General features: G+C 57.3%; 1 protein-coding gene across 1 annotated transcript; it reads left to right on the top strand.

The window, feature by feature from the left end:
* Nucleotides 1-214: 214 nt before the first annotated feature.
* On the top strand, nucleotides 215-3,659 carry LOC129046970 (Fc receptor-like protein 4). Its single transcript, XM_054517601.1, is given in 11 exon segments — nucleotides 215-245; nucleotides 519-539; nucleotides 628-726; nucleotides 729-857; nucleotides 1,066-1,320; nucleotides 2,071-2,340; nucleotides 2,430-2,712; nucleotides 2,825-2,835; nucleotides 3,272-3,293; nucleotides 3,385-3,464; nucleotides 3,550-3,659. Coding segments are annotated over 11 exon segments (1,311 nt in total).
* The last annotated feature ends 16,002 nt before the right edge of the window (nucleotides 3,660-19,661 follow it).

Genomic DNA, 19,661 nt, shown 5'->3' with positions numbered 1-19,661 from the left:
CCCCTCCTGGGAACTCCATGTCCCACCTTGTCCCACCCAGCCTTGTCCCCAGCCTGTCCCCAGTTTGTGGCCACCCTGCCCCCACCAAGGGCCACCTACACATGGGGATGGACGTGACCTCGCTTCCTTCCCCTTCATCCCAAGAGCCACCAGCCAGGGGAGCGGTGGCCACAGCAGCGAGTGACAGCCAGTGCACATGGCTGGGGACACCGGGATGGCCAGGAAGGTGGCGCTGCTCCTGTGGGGTGAGTGCCCCGGGCACGGGCCTGACACCCCAGGGATGGGGAGGGGAGGGGGCACAGGGGGGCTGTGGGGTCCCCTGAGGTCTCCAATGCAAGCAGAGCCAGAGCATGAGGTCACCAGAGCCATGGGGTGGATGTGGGGATAGAGGAAGGGGGACAGGAATGTACTGCTGTCCCCTATGGGACAGTTTGGGGACATCTCCCACACCCTGTGCCCTCGGTGCCTCTGTCCCCACGGTGCCACCCCCACCCAGCCCTGTCCCTTCTCCCTTCCAGCCCAGACCCTCGGCCTCGCTGGTGAGTCCTCAGGGGATGCCATGGCCCCACCCCGCTGTCCCCATCCCCACACTGGCCCTGGCAGGCTGGTGTCCCCTGTCACCCACAGGTGCCCAGACCACCCAGCTCCTGGTGGAGCCCCCCTGGAGGCCGGTGGTGCTGTGGGACTGGGTGACACTGACCTGCCAGGGCTCGGGGACTGCCGGTGCCAAACTTGGTACAAGGATGGGCAGCGCTGGGGGGAGCAGGGACTCGACCACCTGAGTGTCACTGAGAGTGGCACCTACACGTGTGACAGACCTGGCAGTGGGCACAGCCCCCCCGTTAGGGTCTTAGATGGTGAGTGGGGATCTTAAATCATCTGGGTGGCCGCTGATAGATCTGGGTGGGCTCCACTCTGTGGGTGGCCTCACACCCCTTGTGTGGTGCCCTGCACACAGGAACATCCCAGTTCATCCCAGTGCACCCACATGTCCCCAGTGCCATGGGGACCCTCCTTGCCCCTGTCTCAAGCCTCTCACTGAGATGGGACCCTCCTGTCCCTCAGATGAGCTGGTGCTGCAGGTGCCAGCACGGGCACTGCTGGAGGGGGACACAGTGACCCTGCGCTGCCGGGGCCGGCAGGACAACCCGGTCACCAGGGTGCGATTTTACCAGGAGGAGAAGGATCTGTGGGAGTCCCTCAGGGGAACCGAGCTGTCCCTGTCCCCTCTGCAGCTGCACCACAGCGGTCACTACAGATGCAGTGGCTTGGTGAGGCCCTTTCTTTCACAGTCAGCAGCAGTGACAGTGACAGTGCACAGTGAGCACCCCCACAGTTGGAATTCTGATCTCCTGACACCTCCCAAGCCCCTTCCCAGCAGACTCAGAGTCACAGTTCTCACCTCCCCTCTCCTTCCCTGAGCTCTTCTCGGTGCTGGTGCGTGAGGGTCCCCCCAAGCCCACCGAGGGGTCCCCCCTGACTCTCAGCTGCCTCAGCACCCCCAGCCCCCTGCAGCCCCGAGCCCCCCTCCTGCACGTGTTCTACCAGGACGGGCAGGTGGTGGGGGGCCTGCAGGGGTCCCCGCAGCTGCTGGTGCCCGCCCTGGGGGTCTCCCACTTGGGGAATTACAGCTGCCAGGTGCATTCCAAGGGGGGGTCGTGCAGAAGAGCAGAGCCCGGCTCCATGTCACGGTGCACAGTGAGTGCAGGGATGGGCATGGGGAGCCCTCACAGTCTGCTTGGGTCCCCCATCACTTTCTGGGGACCTCCATCAGTGCCAGGAGACCCCATCCCTCACTAGGTCCCTTCACCCCTCCCTAGGTCCCCTCACCCCTCTCTGAAGTCCCATCACATTCCCCAGGTCTCACCATCCCCTCCCTTGGGTCCCTGTACCCTCCCTGGTGTCAGCCCCCTCCATCACCAGGTGTCCCTTCCCTGACCCCCCATCCTTCCTCGGAGTCCCTTTCAAGACCCCCCAGTCTCTTCGCCCCCTCTCCCTCACTGGGATCCCTCTTCCCCTCCCTTTTGCCCCAGGTCCCTCACTGTCCCCTTCTGTCACCCCCTCCCACAGGCGTCCCGCTCTCGGGGGTGTCCCTGTCAGCACAGCCCCCCAGGGGACAGGTGGCACTCAGGGACCGCCTGGTGCTGAGCTGCGTGGTGGCCACAGGGACAGGTCCCCTGTCCTTCTCCTGGCACCGGGAGGGCTCAGGGGCACTGCTGGGCACCAGCCCCCACCTGGAGCTGCACCACGTTGAGGACAAAGACAATGGCCAGTACCGGTGCCGGGTCAGCAATGGGGACAGCGTGGCCGAGAGTGACCCCCTGAATGTCACCGTCCTGGGTGAGTGGGACCCTCGGGCTGGGGGTGACCCTAACCGCAGCACCCCCATCCCACCTCACCCAGTGCCAGCCTTCTTTATGTCCCCACAGTGCCTGTGGCCAATGCCACCATCATCCCCAGTCCCCCATCACACCAGGTGCATGCAGGTGACCCAGTGACCCTGCGCTGCTCAGTGCAGGTGGGCTCAGCCCCTGTCACCTTCACCTGGCTGCACAACGGGCAGGAGGTGGCCCAGGGTCCCCTCCTGGAGCTCAGGGCCCTCGATGTGGGACATTTGGGCACCTACCAGTGCATGGCCACCAACCAGCTGGGACAGGACGAGCACCGCGTGTTCCGGGCACTCAGCCCTGAGCTGGCCCTGGAGGCGACAGCGTGGGACACAGAGAAACACAGGGTCACAGGTGGAGTCACACAGGGTTACTCGGGGATGCAAGACCCCGAGGGTGATGGGTGACCCTGATGTGTCCCCCTCTGTTTCTTGCAGTAGCTACAGGGGTCAGTGGGGCCCTTTTGTTCCTGCTCTGCTCGTGGGTGTCATTGTGGCCTGGCACCGGTGGCACTGTGTGGGTGGGTGACAACGGGGACGGGGGTCCCAGGGAGCTGTAGAGGCCCACATACTTCAGGAGCGATAGGGCGACACCCACAGCCCCAGAAATGTGACTTTGGCTGGGAGTCCTGTAGGGTTTGGGCAGTTGCTGGATGGTCCTGCAGGGATGTTGGGGGTTCTTCACGGGGGTCCTGGGGGTGTTTGGGTGGTCTTTGTCCCAGCTGCGTTTGGGTGTTTGAGGCTGACTTGGTTGCGGCCACTGGAGAGGTTCACAGATTCTGGGGGGTTTCAGGGATGCTTGGGCATCCCATGGGGGTTCAGCAATCCTGACAGGGGTCAGGGCCCTGGGACCCCACAGTGACTCCTCCTCTCTTTCTTTTGCAGCTGCCAGGAAGCACCAGGAAAGGTGAGTGGGGAGCTCAAACCACACTCTCCCCTTTTACCCGAACCCCCCAAGATCTCCCATTCCCTCCCCCACATCCCCTTTATTCCCTCAGGGCCCCCCCAGATCCCCCGGCCCCCCCAGAGGAGGGGGAGGTGCTGTACACCCACGTCGTGGTCACCAAGAGGGCAGGGGGTGAGTACGGGGGGGACACACGCAGAGGGACACGTCACCCACCAGTGTCACCCCACCCAGATCCCACAGCCCGTGTCTCTCGCAGCGTCCCCCCGTGCCACCACCCTCCAGGATCCCCAGGTGACCAACGCGGAGCTGCGGGGACCCCAGGGGCGACCGCGGGAACCCGGTGACATCTACGGGAATGTGCTGTGACACTGGGGGGAACTGGGGGCACTGGGGGTCCCCACCCATGGGCACCCACTCGTGTCTGTGCTGCCACTAAAAACTGCCCCTCCTGCACCCCATGGAGGCACAAAGATCCCAAAAGAGCTAAAAGATGAACAAAATCCTGAAACAGCAATGAGAGAGAATAAAACCAACAGCAACAGCGACAAGGTTCAGAGTCCAAAGGATCAGAAAACGAATGATTTCCTGGGAAAGCCCCCAAAATAGAGGCAAATCCCAGATGATTGCCCCAGCACGTTTTCTCCACAAGAGGAATCTTGCAGAGCCCTGGACCTTCCTTGTTCTGAAGTGGCCTTCAGGAGGCTCTGGATTCTCTTCTCCCCTGTCCCAAAACCCCTCCTCTGCTGTGTTCCCCACACGAGGAGGTCACAAAGGCCCTGGGGGGTTCCAGAGCCTCCCCCTGTCCCAGGGCAGTCAGGATCAGGCCATGGTACAGGGTGGGGTGTCAGAGACAGTAAAAGTTTGATGTCAGGAGACATTTTGGAACACCTGTGTGTGGCAGGGGTGGGTCAGGCCTTGCTTTTTGTGAGACAGGGCACCGTCTGTCAATCAGTCTGTCAGCCTTGGCACACTGGGGACAGCATGACACTCTGCCAAAGCCAGCTCCTGAGTGTCCACATGACCAGAAGTGCCAGCTGGGGAGAGGGCCCTTGGTGGCCCTAATGGCTCAAAAGGCAGAGCATGAGGTGGCCAACTCCCTGACAGTGTCTGCTCTTGGGGTGTCTGTCTCATCCACGCTGGAACCCAGGAGTTGGCAACTCATTTAAATGAGAAATATGTGCCATGGAAAGGGGGAACATTCCTGGAATCGAAAGAAGACACATGTCTAAAATGTTTTTTAATTTCAAAAATGATGATGCTTCCAGGCAAAAGTGTAAGAAAAGTAATAGGGCTCTTTACTAGGAAATTTATAAAGCAGAAGGGAACAAACAACACAAACGCAGAACTTTCCCCCCCGCTCAGCGCTGTTGGTTTTTGTGGCAGTTATAACCGCGGCCAGCAGGGGGCGCTTCAGGGAGCACTCCCGGCCAGCAGGGGGCGCCCCGCTCCAGCTCCATCCCCTCAGGGGCCATGGCGGCCTCGGCCGGGAGGGAGGAGGGGAAATCGCTCCTTTTGCAAACTCACGGCCACCAATCGGTCCCGGCACCACCAGCGGCAGCGGGCAGAAGCCGCCAAGGCAGCAGGTTGGATCCCAGTGCCCACTGGCAGCGTAGCAGTGTCCCGGGGCCAGGCACACGCCCTGCACAACACCCGCGACCGCTCTCCATGATCCCGAATGGGAGGAAGGCGGCGCCTGACTCCAGGCAGGTCTCGGGTCCACAGCAGCATCTCTGGTGGCTTTGTGCCACAATTCCTGCCAACCCTCATCCTTTCACTCCTCTTTCCTTTTCCAGCCCTCGTACAGCAGCTCTGGGAATGTTGAATTGCCCTGCGATGTTGAGGAAAGCTGGTGCTCGGTGCTGACTCTGCCAGAGCTCGTCCGGGGGCTCCAGAGCACGTTTGGAGTTCCTGCTCTTCCTGGGCCACTGCTGATCCCCACACAGTATTCACGGGGGTGGGGGAGGAGGAGGAGGAGGAGGAGGAGGAGAGCAGAGCCACAGCCCCAAGGGCTCTGCAGCTGCACCTGGAGCACAGGGAGAGCCTGGGCTGGAAGCGATGCCTTGGGAGGGCAAAATGGGGCAAAACTGCAGCTGGTTGGGCCAATGCACCTGTTCCGCTCTGGGAGCTCAGACTCTTAAGGAGGTGTTGTAATTATACCTGGAGTTACTGAAGTTCAGCCGTGCTCCTAAAGCATCCCTGTGCACAAACACAGGGCTCCGCTGCCTCTCACAGGGCTTTTGGGCTACACAAGGCAGTATTTGATACCATTTGGGGGTCAGATGCCCCCAGCTCTGCCCAACAAGAGCTTCCTTTATTGCCGGGAAGGTTTTTGCGTGTGTTGGGGATGATTCAGTGCCTGTGCCATGGCCAGGCCTGTCATCTCCTCCTCTGGAATGGAGCTTTTCCAGTTACAACGTAATCTCACACTTGGCCAGTGAGTGAGATGAGGCTGCAATGACTTGTGATACCCCCTCCATGCCAACCACAGCGCCATTGTGGCACAGCTTCCCATCCATTGACCAGTCCATTGTTTCCCTCAAGGGTCAAATTCCCACCAGTTAAACCATAAGGTTTCCTTCATTGTCTGTTCTTCATTATCTTGTTGACACGCACAACAGCGGACCAAATATGGCAGGGCCTTAGACACCACTTTGGTCCTGACACACAGGCTCCTTGTGCCACTGCTGGCCTCCAGTGTGCTCAGCAAGATCTGGAACCGCACAGTGCTCTGCAACTGCACCTTCAGCACAGGGACCTTTCCAGCCTGGCCTGCCCTTGTTCCTCTGGCTCTGTGCACAAAACACGGCGTGGCAGAGAACGGCAGCAGGGGCCTGTGTGACCCAGGGCCCTGGATTTGCTTCACCTCCACAGGCATGTGGGCAAAGAGAAGAAGCCAAACTGTTTATTCACGGAAGGCCAAGCAAAGGGAGGAGTGGTGAGGGAAGAAAGGGGACGGGCAGGGTCTCCGGGCTGGGGAGGCACACAGTTGTCAACAGGCAGGGAGAAGGCAGGAGCTATGGCAACTTCCCACAGGCTCAGCTGTGCCAATCATCAGCTGTGCCTGAAGCTCCAGCTGGTCTCTCCTGGTCTCTTCTGGTCTCTCCAGGTGATCTCCTCTTCCATGGTGTCTTTAGGCCTTTTAGCAGCAATGGTTCTTCTGAGCCACCAGATAAACGGAGTTCTGCAGATCTCTCCATGATTCTCTGCTGAAGCGCTATGTTCATTTGGGAAGGGCTGTCATCTCTTCTCAGGCCTTGAAGGGCTGCAAGAGAGATGAGCAGAGCCACGGTCAGAGCCTGGATCTGCACGTAGCCAAGGAGGCCTTCCTGCCAGGGCCATAGCTCCTAACTCTGGCCATGGACAGGAGGCAGCAGGAGACAAGGGGATGGGTTAGAAGGTGCTGGCCACCAATCTCCCCTGCGCGTCTCCCTGAGATCTCTCTGTGCTTGTCCACACAGGGAGCGAAGCCTGCCGCAGCCAGGGCAGGATTTGCAGTTCCCCCAGCGGCAGCCCCCGCTGTCAGCCCGCTGCCCGCACTCACCCTCACTGAGGAGCTGGAGCTCTTCCTTGCGGCCCCTCATGACCGTCCCGGCCATCCCTGCCAAAACAGAGCCTGTCACGGCCCCAGCGGCGCAGCTCCCTGCCAGCGCCGCTGCCGGCGCCGCGGCCACACGGGCTGCTGGCCCGGCAGGGCTCAGCCCGCGCCCTTGCCGCACGCTGCCGCCCCAGGGCGCGACTGCCAGAGGGCGGCAGCAGCGCCCAGCCAGGCCGGGGCTCCAGGGCGCCGGGCCCGGCCGGCGCTGCCGGGGCAGCAGGCGGGGCCGGGGCCAAGCTGCGGCGGCCCGGGGAGGGAGCCCGGGCTCGGGACTCACCGATGATCCTGACGGCCACCTCTCGCAGGGGCTCCTGTGGGCTCTGCAGGTAGCGCAGGGCCCCGCGCAGGTGCTCGGCCGCTCGGCTCCTGTCCTCTGCCAGCTGCAGAGAGCGGCAGGAGGGAAGCGTTGGCGCGGGCTCAGCCCCTGGGCCGGGCGCTGCCTGCGCCCAGCCCTGGCCTCCCCTGCCCGCACAGCCCTGAGGCGCGGCCACAGCAGCCGCCGGCCAAGGGCTCCCGAGGGGAGGGGGCAGAGGGACGGCTGCTGCCTGGGGAGCCGCCGTGCCGCCCCACAGCCCCGCCGGGCCGGGGCTCCATGGGCACCCGCCTCGGGCCCACGGGAGCCTGGAGAAGAGCCCGCGCGGCCTCTGCCTGCAGCAGCGGCCAGGGGCACAGCTGCCAGCCCCGCACCCTGAGCACCGCCCTCAGGGGCCTTCTCCAGCCTCAGCCTGGGGCTTCCAGGCCCTCCTTACCAGCACCTCGCTGAACTTTGACAGCTGCCCCTTCTTCACCAGCTGCTTCAGCTTCCTCCTCTTCAGGAACTTGGCCACACCAAGCAGCGTTTCCCAAGAGGCCTGCAGGGCACCAGACACCCACAGATGGCCCCACAGGCCAAGGCACAGGACCCACATCCCTGTGCCAAGGCCTGTACCAGGCTGCACTCCTGGAGGTGCCAGGGCAGGAGGCAGCCCAGCCCCCTCCCCAAGATCCACCAGCATCACACAAAACCTCACCTTTGCCACACACTGCTTCTCATCATGGCACTGGAAGAAGAGTGGAAGGAGGCTTTGGCTCAAAATCTTCGCAAGGGCCTTTTTTCCCTCATCCACTACCGACTCCATGACCCTGAAGAAGAGCTCAAGGGAGAGCACTTGCACATGGCTGTTGTCCTGGAGGAATGCAAGAGGATCAGGCCTTTACACCAAATACTCCACGCTCACCTGGCCAAAGTTTCTGGGCAGCAGCCAGTGCCCGCAGCTGGGGACACAGAGCCTTACGTGGTCAAAGAGCAGCAGCAGTGCCTCAGCCAGCTTGGGGGCAGTGGTGCTGGATACCAGCATGTCTGCCTGGAGCACATTTGTCAACACATGCATGGACATGCTGACCACCTTTCCATCGGCCTCACCCAGCAGCTCCAGAAGGCTCTCAGAAAGGCTGCACATTCTCCTGGCCTGGGTGGAACACAAGGCTGCGCTGCAAAGCCATGGACGGCTGCACCGCCAACACCGCCCTGGCACTGCAAGCCCACCCTGCTGCTGCTGCTGCTGCTGCTGCTGCTGCAGGGCCCACAGGCCAAAGGCCTGAGCCAAAGCACTGGGGCAGCTGAGGCAGGAGAGCTGGGAGCAGCTGCCTCAGCTCCTGAAGCCCTGCACGCCCAAGGGGCTGCTTTCCACAGCGCAGCTTCAGCCGCAGCCCCCTTCTCACCATCCAGGGCTCCCTGCTGAGCACCACCAGGCCTCTGAGTGCCAGGCGCCGCCGCTCCCTGCACTCCATATGCAGGCAACTTGACATCATCTTCACAACAGTGCCAGCACATTTCCTCAAGTGCAGGCACTCGAGGACCTGAAAGGCACGGGGCAGTGACAGGGGAACCATCCAGCAGGAGCCCAGAACCGCACAGGGCCGGGCGTGGGCAGCAGCACAGGGCGTGGGCACTGGCCCAGGCAGCTGTGGCTCTGAGAGGCCAGAGAGCTGCGAGGCAGCTCAGCCAGGCACTGCTGGCCACCAGGCTCACCTCCACAAGGAATGCCAGCAAGGGCAGATCCCAGCTTGGCTTTTCACTGCTGAGCAGCAGGAGAAGGCGATATGCCACATGGGAACACAGTGGGCTCAAGTCATAACGCATCTCCCTGGCAGGGGGAAAAAAGGCACCGAGAGCCTGAGGTGGGGGACAAACCTCTCCCAGAACTGACTCACAGAGGCCTGGTCTTTCCCCAGCATCCCTGCAGGGGATGTGGCTGCTCTGGGAGGCGGCCCCTTCTGGGCACTCTCCTCTCCCAGGCTTTTTCAGCCTCCTTGGCCGTCCCTCAGTGACGAGCCTCTGTGGCCCATGAGCACAGGGACTGCCTGGAGCACAGGGCACAAATGCCGGGGACAGCGGGGACAAGGGGGTCTCACCTGGCCAGCAGAGCCATGGCATAGTGCTGGGTGTCAGCACACAGCAGCGTCTCCCAGGCACACTTGCGCTCCATAGACATCACCACGTGCTCACACCGCAGTCGGCAGAGCAGAACCTTCATGGCCTGCACTGCAAACCTGTGTGCAGAGCAAAGCCCAGGTCACACTAGGAGCGCTGGCGCTGGCCACAAGGGCATGGCAAGGACAGGAGGACTGGCACCTGTTAAGCGTGATGGGAAGGCGCTGCTCCTCCTGGCACGCTCTCCAGAAGCTATCAACTTCCTCTGCTGGCGGCTGCTGCGTAGTGATGACAATATGGAAGAGCAGTGCCAGAAACAGTTGCTCAGAATAAGGGATCATGGCCTTGAGCAACCCGGGCACCTGCACAGTCACCAGAGCTGCCTGCAAAAGAAGCAGCCAGAGACAGCGCTCAGTGCCAAGGTGTCCATGGGGCAGGGCCCAAGGGCAGATGCAGGAGGAGCAGCGGGCCTGGTGCCCCCTGAGCCTGCCCCTAGCCCAGCTTTCAGCCCAGTGACTCCGGCACTGAGAGCACTGAGAGCTACTGCAGAGGCCACCTGGCGGCGAGCATGGGCCCAGAAACTCACAGCCAGGGCAAAAACGTCCCTGTCGTCCCCATCAGAGACACATGCGCTGTGCAGTGGCCAATCCTCCATTACACGGACCAGTGTTGGCAGCACTTTCTCCATTGTCACTCCTGACGAGCCAATGCTCCTCCATATCCTCGCAGCAGCTCTGTGGGATCAGATCTCTGTGTCAGGGGCATCTCAGTCACAGTACCGTGCCCTGTGCAGCTGTGCGAGTGCAGGTGAAAGAGCCCCGGTGCCCTGGGGGGCAGGGGGGAGCATTGGCAGCAGGCTCGGGAAACAGAGGGGCCCGAGGCTCCTGGACCTCTCTGCCTGTCCGGCAGACCCCATAGCACAGGCTGCGCAGGGCCACGGGCCCTAAAGGCTGCTGAGCCCTGAGCTCTCCAGGCACGTGGGCCCCGTACCTGTCACATGTTGGGGCACAGCGCAGGAGGGTCAGCACCACGTCGGCAGGGTGCTGTTCAGCCAGCCTCACAATGTGGCTGTGCAGCCTGGCATCCACAGTGCCATGGGACAGTAGAGTCTGGTGGATGTTTCTTACCATGGCCGGCACCTGGAGGAGGCATGGGGGAGATTTGGAGTGCTGTCCAAGGGAGCAACTTGCCCAGCTTCCCCCAAGAAGTGCTTCCCTTCCCGCCACACTCTGCTGGCCTCAAAGGCTGAGGGGCCCAGGGACCATGGCTTGAGGGGACACACCATCCTGGCAGGCCTCCAGGCCCGGCCCCAGGCTGCTTACCTGCTCCTGAGAAGGAGCAGCACTGTCCTCCAAAAGATCCTTAGTGGGAGCATGAATGCCAGTGAGAGTGGGCCTGCTGCCAGTATTTGAGATGTCTTCAGTCTCGGCGGTGTTGCTGTTTGTCACGGCCACATCCTCACTTGCTGCCTTGTCTGCCTTTGCCCTGTCCTCGTTCATTGCAGCCTCAGAGTCTTCTGAGCGCTCAGCCCAATCTGGGTTGACATCAGGCTCTGCCTGGAGCTCGGTCAGCCCCGAGGCAGGCTGGGCTGTGCCCTCAGCTGCTGTGGGGCCCACTTTTCTACGTCGTCGAATGCGCAGCAATTTCCCAAACATCTGCAGAAGAATAAAGGGCAGGGAAGCCAGGCATGCTCCGTGGCATGCTCCAAGCGTGCTGCTGGGCTCAGCAGGGACAGCAGGCCCAGCCCAGCCGGGGGTAACTGCAGGTACCTTCAGGGTTTTGCGCAAGCGGCCACGGCCGGCTTCCTGCTCTTGTGTCTTCTCCAGGGCTGCACCTGGCAAAGAGCGAGCGCAGCCAGAGCTGAGGGGCTGCAGGAGAGGCCGGAGAACACAGCCCAGCCCTGCACTCCCCAGGCAGGGAGAGCCCCGGCATGACCCAGGCGATGGAGCGCGGCCACTGTGGGCTGTCTGCTCTGCCCCTCGTCCATCCTGTCCATGGGCATGTCCCCAGGGCATGGGATGGGATGGCATGGGGCCAAGCTGGCTGTAGCCCTCAGCCCTGTGGCCCGGCTCTGCTACTCACCATCCTGCAGCGTCTGGATCTGCTCCGGGTCTTCAGGCTCTTGTGCTGGGGCGGCTCCAGGGCTTCTCTTTTTTTCCCCCCTGAACACTTTCAACAAGCTGGGCAATCTGGCTGCCATGCCAGAGTCTGTTCTTGAGGGCGCCTTCAAGAGAGATGCCTCAGGATATCGCCAAGTCAACAACTGCACTTGTGCCTTCAAGGCACCAGTGACAGACAAGCCTCAGGAAGGCTGTAGGACAGCAAGTCCTGCACTCTGGTCTTGAGGGCTCCTGCCACAATGACAGGAGACTCCTCCTAAGCCATTCAGGTGACCAAATCCCACCGTCTGGACTTGATGGCGCTGGCCGCAGGAATGGCAGATGCCTCGGAAAAGCTCCGAGTCACAGAGTCCCGCAGGCTGGCCTCGAGCTCAGCTGCGGGAATGACGCTGCGGAAAAGCTCCGGCTGAGACGGGAACGAGCGAGCTGTGCGGGGGCTCCTCACGGCACCGCTCTGTCCCCTTCTGTCCCGTCGCCTGTTCCGAGCACCCGGGCAGGCTTCTGATTCCCACGTGTCACAAAGGGCCCTTGGTCACCGGCTTCCATTGCATGCAACGCTGACTCTGCTGCAGCGTGCCAGCCAGGGCCCTTGCACACACTGCCACCTGCCCTGGGGCCGCCCCCAGCCCGGCCAAAGTGGCCCAGGCTGGAAGCAATCCCTGCACCCAGGTGTCTAAGGCAGCCTCACAGGATCTCTTGCAAGGGCTCCAAACATCAGCAAATGCTGCCCTGCTCTGTGGGCTCGAGCCAGTTAAGAATCCTCACTTCAGGAAAGCTTTACTTCCCATTGCTCAACTCAAGGACTTCCAAAAGTTGCAAACTTCTCCAATGAATAGCCACGAGAATGGGAATGCTTTGGAAGTTTCTTCCCATCTCAAAGCAGCAACTCCTTTGCCTTAACATCATCCACTGGAAGTCACTTGACCAAACATAACACTACACAGAGCCAAAAAGAAGGCCATTCTTTGATTGGCAAGTGCTTTCCAAGAAGGGATTATCATCTCCTCATTCTCTTAAAGGAATAAAAGCTCTCAAGAAATGAAAGACCACTCAGCGTTACAAGAGTAACCCAAACAAATGAGTAGATGGCAAAAGGGCTAATCCTCCCCCAGTACAGATATCTAAGTGGCCAAGAAAGTACAGCTCTCCCCTCTTGTTCCCTGCAGGAGAAACAGGACCAGGAAAAGAAATAGTCACGGATATTTTTTCTGCCCTCCAGAACCAAAGCTGTGCCAAAGCACAGATGCTGCCTTCAAAGGGACTCAAATTCAAGCCCAGACCTCTCACCCTCCAGAAAACTCCTTCCCCAAAAGCCCAGCCCCCAAACACCCCCACAGAAGCCCTCAACAGCCCGCCAGGACCCCCAGCTCTGCCCGTCCCTCCGCAGAGCTTTCCCAGCCTCCAGCAGGGCCCCTGCTTCCCTGCACCTGCCGTGGGATGGCACTCAGGAGGATCTGCTCCAAGGCCTTCCCTGGCTTGGAGCAAAGCCAGCCTGCCAGGCCTATGGTTCCTGGGTCATCCTTCCCAGCCAGCCTTCCCATGCATGGCTCTTCCATGGGCACATCTGCGCTCAGCTCGCACTTCTCCACTCTGGCAGGCCTGCTGGGAAAGGATCCAGAGCAGCCTGGCAAGCTCTTTCTCCAGCTCCTTCTTCACTCTTGGGGGAGCTAGAACATCCCACAGGAAAGACACTGCTGCCACAAGAAGTGGGTGGCATCAGGCAGCTCTGGGGAGACCCCTCAGCACTGCTGTATCCTGAGGGAACGCTGCTGGCCATCCCCTGTGTGTATCCGCAAAAGCTTCAAATCAGCTGCCTCAGCTTCCAGGGCCTCTCTTGGCCAGCATCCTGATGTGGATGCAGGGCTGCTGCCAGGCACCGCTGGCACCCAGCAGGACAGGACCGGCTGTCTCGTGTCCACGCAGCAGCCCTGACACACAGCCAGGGCCATGCCGAAAGCAGACAAACGCTCCCGGCTCAGCAGAGAGGAGCAAGGAGCACTGGGCTGCTCTCAGCCTGTCTCAGCTGGGCTCACTCCACCTCACACCCCCATTTTAAGGCTGGCTGATGCCCAGCTGCCAGAAATCCCTGCCTTGTTCTCTCCAAGATGCACAGGGTGAGCCAATGAGCAGGACACCTTGGGAGGCCTTTTCCTAGGCCAGGGACACACCAAGATCAGCCAAGACTCTCCGCGCTCCCTGGCCCACACATCCGCGCTCTGTGCTTGCCCTGGGTCACAGCAGCTCCCACCAAGCAGGAGGCAAATGCATATTGCCAAGAGTTGAAACAGAGCAGACAGGAAAGATGTGAAAAGTGTGTGTGTAAATGCCTTTGAATTCACAGCTCTCACAGAGGGCTTTGGGGCTCATGGCTGGACAGAGATGCTCCTGCTCACACCTTTGTCCAAAGGGGGTAACACACCCTGCTGCAGGTGCTTGGGTTGGTTTCCACAGGTCCAGGCAGATGCCAAACCTACACTTCACTGCCTTCTCCCTGCCCCTCTGCCAAGTTCAACAGGCCTCAAGGACTGAAAGGAGCACAGAAGAGAGCCAGAGGGGGACACTCACACTTGCCTCACTGGGAGCTCCCTGGGAAGCTCTTTCCTTGAGAAGCAAGCCCCTTTCCTCCAAAGGCATTTCCCCAAATGTGCAGCTTTCCTAGGGAACACCAACACACCCTTAAGAAAAGCTGGCAAGGCTGAATGACTTCAGGTCCTTTCAGGACAGGCACTCCAGCTCTAGCTCCTATTCCCCCAAGTGAGTTTCCAGGTGCAGGTTCAGACGTGCAGCCCCAGGTCCTCTACAAACACAAGCTGCCCGCTGCCTCTTCACCTGCCTCAGCTCCTGCCTGCGCTCACAGCACCAAAACCAGGCTGTTCCTGGCCAGGGACCAGAGCCCTGTTCCTGCAGGATGCTCTTGCCAGCACCTTCCAGGACTCTGTGCTGTGCACACAGCGCTTTTCATGCCCGCTCCCAACAGGCTTTGGAACACAGACCACAACCTGGCTGGCTCTGCCACCAGCACAGCCCAAACACAGGTGGAGGAAGAAGCAGCAGGGGCTGTTTTGCGGCCACGCCCAAGAGAGACTGGAAGGGTGCCCTCCCTCTGCTCTCCCTTGGTTGGCTTTCTGCCTGGGTCTGAGCCTGGGGCTGCCATTCCTCACTTGTGGGGACCAGAACCACAGCCGGGATCCCGGCACTGCCTGACAGCGCTCCGGGCACTGCCTGTCGCAGTGAGGGTGGCTGTGACAAACCTTTGGGTCCCCTGACTTCAGGGTGAACGTGGTGCAAAATAGGAGAGAAGGAGAGGGAACAATGGAGTGCCCAACAAGGAAATTACTTTTAATGAGAAATAAAAATGGGAACTATGCTTAGGAACAGAACACAACATAGGGAGAAGCTCCAAGGGCCACAAACAAGGAAGAGGTAAGAATATATAGTCTTGGGGGTGGAACATTCTAGAAACCATACTATATATGGAACACATGTAACCAATAGGGGAGTGGAACTTGGACTAATGAGCATAACTACTCCAAAGGCTCTTGGGAGGAGATCTGAGGCTTGCCCTGATTTAGATGAATGTTTCCCAGACCTTGAAGATCAGGCTTGGTTTGTTTGATGTGAAGTCCAGCTGACCCTATGCCTTAGTTTGGTTGACTCCAACATCTTACTCTTTTCTTGTAAAGCTAGAAATAAATTCCGTAGACACTGCATTTCTTGCAGTGTTAGGAGAAAAAATGCAACTTTATGGTCTCATTTTTCAATGGAACACCTCTGAGAAAGATCCTTTGTTAATCGCACAGTGGGTTTTTCTTCCTTATAGGTCTCCAAAAACAATTTTTACAACCATGGAGATGACAGCTGAAATCATAATTAGAGCCAGAACGAGATTGCTAACGATGGCAAGCCAAGATTTTGTATTTATTTATTTACCTGTGAAAAGGGTTGATTGGGCTTTGCAAAATTCAGACTTGCAAATTGCATCGCTAAATTATTCAGGTGTTTGTTCTATTCATTACCCAGGCCACAAATTGTTGCAAGCTAAATTAAGTTTTAGAGAAAAACCCATGCTAAGTGGGGAGCCTTTAAGTGCTATAACTCTCCTCACTGATGGAGCAGGGAAAACACACAAATCAGTAATAATATGGCAAAATCAAACAACCAAAACATGGGAGTCAGATGTTCAAACAATAGAGGGCTCTCCTCAGATTGTTGAACTGGCTGCAGTAGTTTAGAGCATTTCAGCTCTTTTCAGAACTTTTGAATTTAATTATAGATTTATCTTATATTGCTAGTATTGTTGAAAGAATAGAAGCATCAGTTTTAAAGGATGTTACAAATGATATTGTTGGCTTTCATGTCTTTCTACAATTTTGACACTCAGAACTAAACAATATTTTGTCTCTCATATCAGGGTTCATTCCTCACTTCCAGGATTCATGGCAGAAGGAAATGCGAGAGCCGACAAACTGACAATGGTTTTTGCAAACACTTTGCCAAACATTTTGAACAAGCAAAACTGAGTCATGCTTTTTTCCATCAAAATGCACAAGCACTGGTGCCAATGTTTGGCACAAGCATGATCAGCACAGATCAAAACTGCACTTTTGGCAGCTGCAAAGGCACATGAGAGGCACAGATGTCAGGAATTTTCAATCCCCCCATTTACCTTCCAATTTCTCATGGAATAACGGCATTCCAGGCATCGGGAATTTTGAATGCTCCAGCGGCTCTCCCCAATGCCCATGGAATAATGGCTTTCCGGCCATGAGGAATTTGAATCCTCCAGCTCTCCCTCCAAATTCCCATGGAATAATGGCATTCCAGGCATCAAATCCTCCAGTTCCCCTCCAAAATTCCCCCCAAAACTATGGAATAATGGCATTCCGGGAATTGGAAATTTTGAATGCTCCAGCTCCTCTCCCAAATGCTCACGGAATAATGGCATTCAAAGTGTTGGGAATTTCAAATCCTCCAGCTCCTCTCCCAAATTCCCACCAAATTCCCATGGAATAACAGCATTCTGGGTGTCAGGAAGTTTGAATCCTCCAGCTCCAATGTCATATTCCCACCAAAACTGGAGAATGGAATGACTGCATTCCGGGCACCAGGAATCCCAGATCCTCCAGCTCCCCTCCCAAATTCCCATGGAAAAACGGCATTCTGGGCATCAGGAAGTTTGAATCCTTCAGTTCCCTTCCCAAATTCCCATGGAATAATTGCATTTCGAGCATCAGAAATTGAGAATCGTCCAGTTCCCTTCCCAAATTCCCATGAAATAACTGCATTCCAGGCATTGGGAATTTCAAATCCTCCAGTTCCCATCCAAAATTCCTCCCAAACTATGGAATAATTGCCTTCTGGGCATTGGGAATTTTGAATCCTGCAGCTCCCTTCCCAAATTCCCATGAAATAATGGCATTTGGGGCATAGGGAATTTGGAATCCTTCAGTTCCCCTCCCAAATTCCCAAGGAATAAGGGTATTCTGGGTGTTGGGAATTTAGAATGCTCCAGTTTTCCTCCCAAATTCCCACCAGAACTATGGAATAATTGCATTCTGGGCATCAGGAATTTTGAAGGCTTCAGCTCCCTTCCCAAATTCCCCATGGAACTCCCATGGAATACTGGCATTCTGGACGTTAGGAATTTTGAATCCTGCAGTTCCCCTCCAATATTCCCAAGGAATGAAAGCATTCCAGGCATTTAGAATCCTTCAGTTACATTCCCAAATTTCTATCAAATTCCCATGGCATGGGAAACTCCCATCAAATTCCCATGGATTTCTCACCCTTGTGTACTGTCGCTACTATGAATCCAGAAAAGGTCTCAGGAGGAGCATGGACATATTAAAAGTCCCAAAGCTCGAGAAGTGTGTTACATCTGTTTGCCAGATGTCATTAGGTTTCAACCCTTGTGAGTTTGTACCTAACATTTGTGGCAAAGAAAGAGTCTGCTGACACTGTGAGCAAGGATTCGCTACATCCCGTGCTTGTGGCAAAGTCAGATGGAATTGTTTTCCCAGTGCTCGGGCATTTTGATGGTAGAAATCATGAGAAAGTTTGGCCTGCCCTAACTTTTGCGGTATAGTGACTGTCATGGCGAGGCCATCCGCCTTCACATCACCTTCCAGTGCAGGTCCAGGCAGAGGGGTGTGTGATCCAAAGTGCAGAAGGTTGTATTGCTGAGACCTGGGAAGTGAAAAGTTGTACAGAGAAGGTAATAACAGAAAAAGAACTTTGTTAGAGACTTCCTTCAGGAATGAGTGCTGAATTCTCTCAATGATTCCTGTACCATAAAGAGAATCACAAACAATGTTAATACAGCCCGGGGACATCGCAGGGACAGCCCAGGGCATTCCCGGTGTCTTCCTGGGAGTCATTCCCAGGGATGTCCCCGGGACAGCCCGCAGACATTTTGGGGACATCGCTGGAACATCCCAAGGCATTCCTGGGGACATTCCCAGTGCCATTCCTGGCAACATTCCCAGGGACATCCCGGGGCATTCCCTGGATCGGTAAAATCAGGATCAGGAACAACGGGATCCAGAAAATCAGGATCAGGAAAAGTGGGATTGGGAAAATCGGGACTGGGAGAAAGTTGGGATCAGAAAAGTGCAATCAGGGAAAGTGGGGTCGGGAAAAGCAGGATCAGAAAATTTGGGATTGGGAAGATCGAGATTGGGAAATTTGGGATAGGGAAAATCGGGCTCAGGAAATTCGGGACCAGGAATAACGGGATCGGGAAAATCAGGATCGGGAAAAGTGGGATTGGGAAAATCGGGACTGGGAGAAAGTTGGGATCAGAAAAGTGCAATCAGGGAAAGTGGGGTCGGGAAAAGCAGGATCAGAAAATTTGGGATTGGGAAGATTGAGATTGGGAAATTTGGGATAGGGAAAATCGGGCTCAGGAAATTCGGGACCAGGAATAGCGGGTTCGGGAAAATCAGGATCGGGAAAAGTGGGATTGGGAAATTTGGGATCAGGAAAACGAGGATCAGAAAATTTGGGATTGGGAAATTGGGGCTCAGGGAATCAGGAGATGCCCTCAAAAGCCGCGTCCTGGTGGGATTTGAGGATCCGCAGCCGATCCGTGAGCTGCCGCGGAGGCTGAGCCTCCTCCTGGATCCGCTGGAATTCATCGGTGCCAATGATGAGCGAGGCCAGGGGTCGATCCCTGGGAGTTCTGGGGGACACGGACCGGGATCAGTGACAGGGGAAAAATATCCCAGATTTTGGGGGGGAAAACCACCAGATTTTCAGCCAAAAAAATACGGGTTTTTTTTTTAATATCCTGAATTTTGGAGGAAAAAACCCCTGACTTTTCAATGAAAAAATCCTGAATTTTGGGCAAAAAATTCCTAAATTTTGGGGCAAAATATCCTGAATTTTCAGTGAAAGAATCACAAATTTTGGGGCAAAAAATCCCAGATTTTGGCAGGGGAGGGGGGAAATAGCAGATGTTGGGGAAAAAATGTTGGATTTTGGGAGCCTCACATGAGCTCCTGGATCAGGTCCTGGTGATGACTCGGATACTTTTGGGTTTGTCCCAGAGCGAGCGCAGCGCTCTGAGGGCGGTGGTGACATTGGTGACATCATGGAGCAGCACGATGGGGCTGGAGCAGCCCTCGGGCTGTGGGAAAGGATGGGGTGAGACCCCAAAATCCCCTCCAAATTCTCCCAAAATCCCACGAAAATATCCCGTAAAAATCGCCTCCAAAATACCATAAAAATCCCCTGAAAATCCACCAAAATCAACCCAAAATCACCCCCAAACTCCTCAAAATCCCTACAACCCAAATTGCCCCAAAATCCTCCAAATCACCCCAACATCCTCCAAATTCTGCACAAAATATCCAAATATCCTCTAAATCCCCCAAATCACCCCAAACTCTCCAAAATCTGCCCAAAATCACCCCAAATATCACCAGACTTCCCAAAAATCACCTCTGAATCACCCCCAAAATCCCTTAAAATCACCCCAAAACCCCTCCTAATCCCCCAAATGGCCCCCAAAATAATCCCAAATGACCTCCAAATGCCCTCCATATCCCCCAAATCACCCTAAAATCTCCCCAGATCCTCCCAAAATCCCTCCGGTGCCCAGATCCCCCCTCCCCAGCCCTGCCCGGTTCCCCTCCCGGTGCCCCCTCGGTGCCCGACCCCGCACCCGGCGCTCCCCGGGCGGGCTCCGAGCCCCGGAGCTTCTGCGGAGCCTCCGCCGAGCCCGGGAGGGACCGGGGGGG

Source organism: Molothrus ater, chromosome 29 (genome assembly GCF_012460135.2).
Source record: "Molothrus ater isolate BHLD 08-10-18 breed brown headed cowbird chromosome 29, BPBGC_Mater_1.1, whole genome shotgun sequence".
Taxonomy (NCBI): Eukaryota; Metazoa; Chordata; class Aves; order Passeriformes; family Icteridae; genus Molothrus; species Molothrus ater.
Note: the sequence above shows the minus strand (reverse complement) of the source record. Positions and strands in the feature narration are given on the sequence as shown.